General features: G+C 44.2%; 1 protein-coding gene across 1 annotated transcript in view; it reads left to right on the forward strand.

The window, feature by feature from the left end:
- SHB (SH2 domain containing adaptor protein B) overlaps nt 1-7,482 on the forward strand; it is a 79,287-nt gene extending 71,805 nt beyond the window's left edge. The window contains exon 6 of the mRNA XM_013197526.3: nt 4,708-7,482. Within this exon, the coding sequence (XP_013052980.2) occupies nt 4,708-4,891 (184 nt within the window). The 3' untranslated portion in view covers nt 4,892-7,482. The remainder of the gene's footprint in view (nt 1-4,707) is intronic.
- Nucleotides 7,483-10,421: the final 2,939 nt, after the last annotated feature.

The following is a 10,421-nucleotide window of genomic DNA, read 5'->3' on the forward strand; positions in this document are numbered from 1 at the left end:
AATAGCTGCTGATTGCCACCTCTACTCCTCCTCGGCATCCATAAAGAGAAACTCAGAAATCCACTTCTGAGGATTCTGACTGGGTTTTGCTTTGTAAAAAACCCTTCGGACTGGGTCTTACGTAGTGAAAAATATCCTGCTCTTTTAGGAGGAGAACCCAAAACCATATAAATACAAAGGCAGAAACAGACTGGGATGTGGGTCTTTTTGTACAATTATTTCACAAGAAACCACAATAAAATCTACCGGTATTTCAAACCACCTGCAAAACACTACCAAGGGGAAGAGCTGCAAAAGGAAAATCCGGTTTCTGACCTGTTCTAACTCAAAAAGCTGAAGAAGGAGCATATGTGCTGGTGGGGGGAAGACACAAAGGAGGCGGGACATGAGATAGCATGCAGGTGGGGAATATCAGCTTTTCAACAATGAAAACGTTAGGCTAGCTGGCCATCTATTTCCTACCCATTTTCCAACATACTGCCTTGAAAAGAAAACTAGTGCTTGATGGAGGGATGTCAGAGATCTAACAAATAATTAGAGAAGATAGCTAAAAATGAAGATAAGTGAAGGTCAATGAATGAAAGTAACCTACAGTTTTTCATCTTCATGTGACCAGTTGAAAGATGAATCATTTGGGAAGTTCCACAAAGATCCTTGTTAGCAGTTAATTTTAACAGAGGAGCTTTGGGCAAATAAAATCCCCTGGTGCGTTAGTCTCATGGAATTCAGTTTTTAGTGGCTAAATGAGCTGAATGTCAGAGAGGGATGTGGAGATAAAGTGGTGATATAAATGATGATTCAGTGATGGCAAGAAAAGGTCCTTTGGTCATCAGCTTAATCCTCTTGCCCCACGAGTCAGTTTGCTTCACTATTGATTTTAACAATTGCAAGTCTGCCTCTCAAAGTCTGTAATACAGGCTGCTTGAAAAGGATGGATGTGGGGTGAGATACCCATGAGATGGTATAGAAATCTCGGAAATTAGGGATGGGGCTTTTGGTCCTGTAAATACAAATTGCATGTGGATTACGTTAAGAGGTCTACTGTTTATGTAAGAAGAGAGTGGCCCCTCTACCTCCAGTCATATCAGTTTTGTATGCAAGGGTTTTTAAGTCATTCTACCATGAAAGGAATTGATTTAGTGTAAGTGTTGCTTGTATTCTTCATGAAAAATTCATTGAGCAATTACCAGGAAAAGTAAGAGGTACATATTAGCTGCAGGCGATAGGCACCAGCAGCTGCAGAATTACATAATGTATTATTAAATATCTTGCTTTTTAGGAGTGGATTGGTTTTGTTACTAAGGTCAATTTCATTAGCACTATTTCATAGCCCTTTTGATCAAAAATTGCTTTTTGTTGTGATAAAGAGTGATATCCAGCAGTGGTGTGTGTTGCATTATGTTTCCTTTTCAAGATCATATACGTTAATGAGATGCATTACCTGCTGGGGAGTTCTCTGTGATTGCAGTTCACTCCTCAAACATGTTTTACTAAAGGAAGAAAAACGGGCAAGAAGGTTCTTGTTTTGATAAGAAACGGCACTAGTCAAGCTGCCTTGTGCAGCGTCGGTGTGAACCATAAACAGTGCTTTGGTGGAATAATATAATCACAGAACTATTAGTTCTTAACATATTTCAGCTGCTTTGCAGTGAAGGGGAAAACCAGCAGCACAAACATTCCCTTGTTTGTAAGCAAATAGTCGGAGGCTCTAACCACTGAACCAGAACGCTGCCCTAAAAGGATTAAAGCAGTAAAGAGATACTTAGCCCAAGAGAAATGGCTCTCAGCTGGCCAGGGCTTTAGTTTGATGATGGAGATGATGTCCGCTGTGTTTGTCTGGCAAGACCAAAGGAAGAAGAAGAAAAAAAATCCAACCCCTTTATTATTCTAAAACACAAGCCTATCAGAAGATACTGTCTTCCCTGCTTCCCGGAGTCAGTACTGTTCTTCTGCCCAGGACAGGATAGTTTGTTTCCGGGTATTTTTGTCAGACTAGGGTGGACCTGAACACAGGGCAACAGCGTGTCTACAGCCTTGGCCTCATTAACTGCAAAATTTTTCTACATACAGTTGCAAGGTGATGTCATCCCTGCTTGGCAAAGATCAAGTATTAAAAGTAGGAGGTGAGCAACTTGCGTACAGTCTGCATCTTGTAGTATCTGCCATCACCCTGGTTTGACATCTCACCACCTTTGAACCTCTCAGATGTCAAAACTTTCACCCTTTCCAGTCTCTCCCTTAAGTGTTTTGTGCCTTGCTTGAAACAGGGAGATTTTATTGTGCTTTCTTATGAAATAATTGCCCAAAGCACATTTTCAGTTTCAAGAAAATTTTAGTTTGAAGTCGTGAAGTTTCAGAGGTTACTTTTGATTCTTTCGTCTTTTCACTTTAATATTCAATATTTATAAATGTTTCAAATAAAAATTGTTGTTGAACTAGAAGCTCTGCTTAGTGATTTCTGGAAATATAAAAATGGTAAAGATTAACCATAGACTTCTAGAGGACTCTAGAAGGAAGTGGACAGCTGGAGGCGTGTAATCGTACCCCCTAATCCTAGCAGGACTTGCCCTTCAGGTTGCTGAGTGTTTTCTACAGGCAAAGTTAGAAAACCTGTGAGGATGGAAACCTGAACTTTCTGAGCCTGGCCCCAGGGCTGCGCCACTGTCATGGAGAAGACTTTCCTTACACCCAGAGGGAACTCTGTGTGCTGCAGCTTGTGCTTGTGACTCACTGTGTGACTCTGAGAAATATCCACCTTTTCTGTAATTTCTGTAACTTTCCTCTTTAGGCGGCCTGCCACCCTCTACCTCGCCTTCCCCTCTCCAGCCTGAACAGGCTCAGTGGCCTCAGCTGACCCCTTACACCCCATGCTCCCACCCGCAGGCTCTTCTGGTGGCCCTGCCTCGGGACTTGCTCCTGTGTTGACTTCCCTCTTTTATGGGTTGGCCCTTACACCAGTTGCAGTGTCCAGATACAGCCTCGCTGGTGCTCTGTACCCCAGGGAGTCACTTTCCTCCACCAGGTGGCTGCACTTTTACCGTGCAGCCCAGGTTGCAGTGGGCTGTCTTGGCTCCAGAGGCAGACTGCTGGTGCATGTTCTGTGTCTTGTCCACCGTGACATGGTTCCTCTTCTGGCATGTTGTGCCCTAGCCTGCGCTGCAGCCTGGGTTTATTGTGTCCAAAGGCAGAAACTTTTTATGTGTCTTGGTTGAAGTCCATGAGGCTTCTTTCCATAACTACTAGGTCATGTTTTTTTTTCACTCACTTTCATGAACAACATGGGAAATGGGCAAAATAGAGTGCTCCAGGCACTGTGTTCGGGACTAACCAGTGCCGAAATACACAATAAGCAGGTGTCCTGAAGAGGAGTTTATTTCATTAAGTGACTCTGTACAGGTGACAGGTGCCCCAACATCTCCTATATTTCCTCTCAGTTGTGTTTTTAGCAAAAGTAGCCCGAGATAGTCTCTCTCTTAGAGATCTTAGAAGACTCCTGATAGACCTGTCCAGTGCATCACAGAACCTGAAGCTTCTTCTTTCCTTTTGGTAACGAAGCGGAAATTCAGACTGTAACCACTTGGCAGTGGTAACTTGTGACCAAGAGAGGCTCTGGCACAGAGAGCAAGAAGGGCTGGCTGCAGGATGGGCTAAGCTGAGGGGAAACAGGAACACCAGGGACAGAGCGGCTCCGTGTAGGGAGTTCAGTTCCCCTTGCTGATGAGATAAGACACGCTGCAGTTTTCTCCTGTAGCGATCGTGTGGTGCAGGCGCTGGAGGAGACCTGTGGGGAGCGGAGGTGGTGCTGGGGGACAAACCCAGCACCAGGCAAGGTGTCCTGTGCCAACGCTCACGGTTGATGCTGGGGCAAGTGTATATAGGGAACTGGCTCATGACACATCTTTGCAGACTCCTTGTAGAGCTGCTTATGGTAGCAGGACTTTGTCCAATGTGTTGTTCATTAAATTTTCTTTTTATATTTAAGCATGAACGTGTTTAATTTGCCGTAAGGGATATATTAAATATTTCTCAGTGAAGCCACATACTGACTTGTGCTTGCAGAAGGGCTGCAGGTCAGCAGCCTTTGCTCAGCACAGTGCAGGTGAAATTCTTCATGCCATTAGTCTTGGGAGAGGGCTGCTCTGAGGATATTTCCCCAGTTGGCAGCAGTAGGTCCGTCTGCACATGGCCATGTTCTGGCCAGTTGCTGCCAGGGTGGGATGAGTGTGCTCTGTCCAGAGGTCGCCCCAGGACAAGGCAGGCCTGGCCTCATCTGCATGAGGCTCACGTCCTGCACGTGCCTCTGTGAAGAAGCCTCAGGCTTCTGATATGCCAAAACTAATGACACCTTTTGGTCCAGAACTGATGTCAGGTTGTTAGGAAAATCAAATGCTCACAGCAAAACTGAGGGGTAACAGGATAACAGGCTGTCCTCTGGCATGCCTCCGGGCCAGTTCCAGGGTAAGACAGCATTGTACTCAAGTCCAGAGAGAGAAGGTGGTGAAAACAAAGTACTGGATTAGGTTGCCTTAGTGTTGGACTGTCCTTGGGGGTTTGCAGGTAACAGTCACTGTCTTTTGGAGTAGTCTTGGCCTGTCACCTGGAAACTATTTTGTTCTCCTGCATCCCCCTATGTCATGAATGAGCTCGTTGTGGTGCTGCCTTACTCCCCATACGCAATCATGAACTAACGCTTTGCTTTTCTTGCAGGAGCAGTCAAGGTTTTATGCATATGAAACTGACGAAAACCAAAGAAAAATACATCCTGGGTCAGAACAGCCCTCCCTTCGACAGCGTTCCTGAGGTCATCCATTACTACACCACAAAAAAGCTGCCTATCAAGGGAGCAGAACACTTGTCACTGCTCTACCCGGTGGCTGTGCGGACCCTATAATATCCTAGTCTCACCCCTTCCTGTGGATGGGAGGTGAGAGGTAAGCTGGGTTGCACTAAATCCATAGGCAGAATTCAGTGCTTGAGTCTTTGATGGAGAATGGCTGCCTTTAGATTCGGGCATGTGGGCTATCTACAGAATTGTGTATGGGACTGTGTGTATGGTAATCTTATGCTGCAGCATGCCCTTAGAACTATGCTTCTGTGTAAGAGAAAGAAATTTTACTTTGGTGCAAAGGGAACAGATAGCCTTCCCAGAGCTTCTCTGTGAATGAAAATACTTCCCAACAGAAAGTTCTTACTCATTGTTTTAAACTGAATCAACAAGTTCTTCTCAGCTGTAAAGCACCAGCAACGTTTGTTCTCTTGCCACCCTGAGAAACTTCTCCATGTGAAAGAGTAACCTGCCCTTGAGGGGACACTAGGGTCTTCTTGGTGGACTTGAGAAGGAGCTTAGCAGGCAAGTCCTTGCAGCTCTGTGTGGTCGCTCAGCTTGGTGGGGTTTGTTTTTTAATGCCCAGAGTTTATGCCAACCCCAAAGTTTCATGGGGTAGTCAAATACAGAAATCCTATTAGGCACAAAATCTTAACAGTTTTTTGACAGCAAGTCATGATCAATTATTTATGAATAGGGAATATAATTAAAAAGTAGTTTATTATATATTTTTATCCATTTTTGGTACAACAATAAATCTATAAGGGTTACTGTCTTCATTTGCAAGTTTCATTCATAGATGCAGGTGGCTAATTCTGTTTGGGGAAGTTGCACCCTGGTGTTTTGAGTAGTTGAGAATGAGTCATTTTAATATGTGGGTTAGTATTTATGCATGAGGGTGGTCAAAGGCTTTTATAAGGCTTTTGTAGGCAAAATCTTCACTTGCTTATTTCATCTGGAGCAAACAGTTGTCACACTGAGGTAGCAGACTTATAAGTGTGTGTTATACTGCCCTTCCACAAGCTGGCCTGTACAGCTGTGCAAATGAGAACGGTGTTCAGCAGAGCAGAAATTTGGTTTTCTAGTGTACAAGACGTTCTTAAAACGCGGTCCCTTGACACACACTTTCTGGCCAGTGTTCATTTTCCCCATAGGCAGAACCCCCCTGCTGTATTTTATTCACTGCCAGCAAGAAGCGCTGCAGAAGCTGCTCTCTACCTCAGTCCTGCCAACTCAGTGCCCATCCACTTGAGAGATATTTGGTACATGCTCTGTGTGCTCGTTGAATGCGATAAGTGAAAAACTATAATTGTGCAAAAATTGGAACTGGGGATTCAATAGCCTGCTAGTCCTCACTTTTGTGCCATCTCCCACCTATATCTAGAGTGTTGTGCATTAACCTATCAGCTGTTATAGTAGCAAACTGGTTTCATGCAGTTTAGGTATTCTACAGACTGCAAAAGGACTGTGAAATTGTGTGTTATTTAATTCAGCTTTCTTTCCTACTCTTTTCTTTTATGTATGCATAGAAGTGCAAATCTGAAAAATGTAATGGAGTAATCACTTACTGCCTGTAAAAGTAGTGCTTCACTGTATTGTCTAATTTGATAAGAACCTGAAGGATGTCACATATAATGTCATCAGTGGTGAATGTTCTGCTGCCTGTCTTTTAAGCCTGCCTTGTTCTGTTTATGGCATCCAACACAGTTTGAACAGGAGCGGATCACACATGCATGAGGAGCCCAGTGTCACTCTGTGCCACAATGGTAGTGGGTCTTGCTGTCCCTATCTCACCCATAATTTAAAGGCAGAGGTTCTTACTGTGTTTTTTTGAGAGAAGGGTGGTACAATGAAGTTTACAAAGAGACAACATTCCTCTCCAAGTGAAACCAAACATCCCCTTTTTTTATGTACTCACCTACATGCACTTTGTGTTTCCCTCATGTCTTCACAGGACTCTCATTCTCCTATTAACATCACCCAATTGGCAAGAGCATGCAGGCACTTTAAAGTTCATGTGTCAGAGTAGGAGTTCATGAAGGTGGCAGGGCTTACGCATGTTAGGAATCAGATTGTATCTGCTGCAGTCTGTTTCTTCACCTGTGTGGCTCTGGCAACACCCTCATGCCTCCTGGGACAGAAGGGTATCATTTTGCCTTTTTCCCATGTTGAAGTGCGTTTTTGAGAATCTGCCATCGTTGCTGTTCTACAGACTGGGCTTCTGTAGTGGAGAAGTAGGCACCTGCTCTCCCTAACAGCAATTAGCAGCAGAAACCAAAATCATTTTAAACCAAGACCTTGCCCGGCTTCCTGAAGCACGCTTTCTTTAGTTCGTGGAGAGGACTGTTGTACTGAATCTTTCTTGACACAGGCTGATCAAAAGTCAGTTGAAGCCAGCAGTGCCACTTTATTGCCGTCTGCAGGTTTGGGGTTGGGATCCCATACCTGACACAAATCAGGTCAATATGCATCATACAAATATGTATACAGTTTACTACAGTTTCAAGGATCAGACCATGATTCAGCAAATGGAAATCATCTCAGAAAATGTTGGTTGTCTGTGGGTAGGTTTTTTAATTATTTTTTAAAAAACTTTTAGAAAGAAAGTATTCAGTAATTGCAGAATAAATAAAACCAGGATTTTGTTTGCACTGTAATGTTGTCTTTGTTTATTTAAGTGATTGTATGATATTTTTCCAGTGAAGGAATATTCTTCCTAGACTTTTTAATGTACATTGAAAATGCGGTGTGTTGCAGTGTGTAGTATTGCATATAGGTGAAAGATCTCGTAGTGATCATGCCTATATAGCACATTAAAAAATTATTTAAAAAAAAACATGAACATCTCCCTTTTCTTCCTCTAATTATCAATGTGTTCTCAGATTGTTTTGAACAGGGAACAGTGGAAGTGGCTTTTCAGAACAACTTTTGTTTGTGTATTAACTATGTAGTGCAAGTAGTTATTAGGCTATAGCCTGTTTTGGAGTCTGGAAAATCAGATGGCTCAGTTCTGCCCTGAGTAATTCTCTGGATAATGTGCAGCTCTGCAAAGGCTGTGCGAAAGCAGCACAGGTGCATGTATGAATGACATCGCTGTCCTATTGCTCGAGATGCTCAAGGATTACAGTTATTGCTGTTTACAGCATAACACTGCTGAATTACCTTCTGCAAATTTTAAAAGAGATGCTAATTAGGCTTCTATTTTGGTGAGTATATTCAGCATGGTAAAAGGCTGTTATAGCCTGTTAAAAAGCTGTTATAGTATATAACTGCTATAAAGCTGTTATAGTAGGCATGATTACACGTCACAGCTCCTTTCATAATTGGAAAAATCCTTAAGGTTTGTAGAGGTTCTGTACTTGCTAATAGCTTATCATCTGACTGTGAAGTCTGTGGAGACAGGATGCACAGCGAGGGGCAGGGCTGTCTTAAATCCAGAAGTGCAAAACACACGCTTGTAGCTTCTCAGAGAACTTGGCCTGAGTCTGTGCTCTAAGAAAAAACGGTTTTGGAATGACACATTTATGTACTGTTTCTCCTATCCCTGTGAGGCTCAGGGTTTGCCCGTTCTCTTGCTCTCATGGCTCAGGCTGTCCGCACAAACACTGTATGGTCATACTGGTAGTGGCTGCAAATGCCATCTTTCATCCAAGCTTGGATTCCATATTCACCCCTCTGCAATGCTAAGCTATGCTCTGGGGTAATCAATTGGTCCTCAGTAGCTGGGGAGGCAGGGGACAGTCTGCCCTTCTCCTCCCCTGCTGCTGCTGGTAATTCATGCTGTCCTTGGGTTGTACCTGGCACGGTGCTGGAGCAGAACAAGCAACAGGCAACAATACAACAGCAACTAAAAACATCCAACACACAGCTGCACTGACTCCTGGAAAGGGGCTATTTCATGACTGTGAAACGAAACAGAAATGAAACAGACCTTTCTGCACTCCTGGTCTGAGTAAGGAAGGAAGGGAGCAAACCGTAGAGAGTCTCCTGGTTTTTGTACAGTCTTTCCCTTTTAATCATCTGAACTGATCACACATAAAACACTGCAAATTGCTTCTTTTTTATTTCTTCTAGCTGGAGTCCCTTGTAAGAAGGGAATGAGAAAGGAAGGAAATTGCAGCAGCTGAACAAAGCTGGGTGTCTGAAATGAAGCAAGTAGGAATCCTGCTGAAAAAGATGCTGGCAGGTTGCGTGAAACAGCCATGTAAAATCCCATTTTCTGCAGCATGTTATTGCTGGTCTTAGGCATTGAGTTAGCTCTGAGAACCACGCACCCACAATTCAAAGTTGCTGTAATGATCTCTCAGTGCTCTGGACCTCGTGGTCAGTTCAGTGAGAGCATCAATCCAAGCATTGCCTGGGCTTTGTCACGTGTCTTTCAGAGTCCCTGGGTTTCACTTATTGATGCTGTTGGTTCCAGGATACAAACACGGTAGCTTAACTGAAGCTTTGCAGAGCTCAATTTTCTTTCTAAGCTTAATATAGAGGTTAGTATTACTGGAGGGATACAGGTAACAGTTAAGCGCTGATACCTGCAGTAGTAGTACTGGAAAATCAAAACGTTGCTTCGGTGCCGTACTGTCAGAGCCTTCCTCAGCCCAGAGCAGTTCACAGTGCCTACCCATTATGTGAAACTGATGTGACGTTTTTGTCAGTGACTTCTATTTCAGGCAGCTCTCCAAATACAAAACACTCCTACAGCATAGCCTTACAACGCTATTAAGCCTCAGAAAAATCTCAGGGCTCTGACTGCTATCCACACCACTGAGAGAAGCAAATTTAGAGGATTGATATCAGCACCTTCCCTCTCATTGGTCAAGCAGTTTTGCCACCAGAAAGACACTGTTAACCTGCCAGCTAAAGGTCAAAATGCACAAGGCCTGTAGATCAGGAGTTTATTCAAGAACATCCAATGATTATCTTAGATCTCAGACATGACTATCCTAGTCTCTCAGGCATCCTGGACTGCCTCCTTCTGCCAGTCCACTTGTTGGAAAGGACTGTAGCTGTTGATAAACTGGAGGGAAACCCATAGGGAGCTTGATGGGCATGAGGAATGGGCCAGCGTGAACCTCCTGGAGTTCAACAAATGCAGTCCCAAACCAGGATGCACTGACCTCTTGCAAGAGGATAGACTGGAGGGTGACCTGTGGGAGAAGAGTGAAAAAGGAGCTAAACAGAAGTCAGCAGTCTGCCTTTGCAGACGTGAAGGCATACTGCAGTCAGTACTGTGCAGTGGAAGCACAGCCATCAGGTGGAAGGAAGTGATGATTCCCTCTTCAGAGCCCTGGTGAGGCTGCATCTGGATACTCTCCTGTTTGTGTGCTCCCAGCTGCAAGGAGAGATCTCAACAAACTCAAGCAAGTTCAGAGCAGGACCACAGGGAGAATCTGGGGTTTGGAGCAAATGATATGTGAGGACAGGTTGAGGGAACCAGGCCTGTTCAGCTGGAACGAGAGAAGGTGGGAGGGTTCAAGGGCCTGGGTACCTGGCCTACGTGGAGAGGAACATTGCTGCTACTTCTTATCTGGTGCTTTGCATCACTCAGGCTACTGATGGGTTGAGCTCTCCCTCCTGCACAGCTGTCTAGCTTCCC

This window comes from Anser cygnoides, chromosome Z, assembly GCF_040182565.1.
Source record: "Anser cygnoides isolate HZ-2024a breed goose chromosome Z, Taihu_goose_T2T_genome, whole genome shotgun sequence".
Classification (NCBI taxonomy): Eukaryota; Metazoa; Chordata; class Aves; order Anseriformes; family Anatidae; genus Anser; species Anser cygnoides.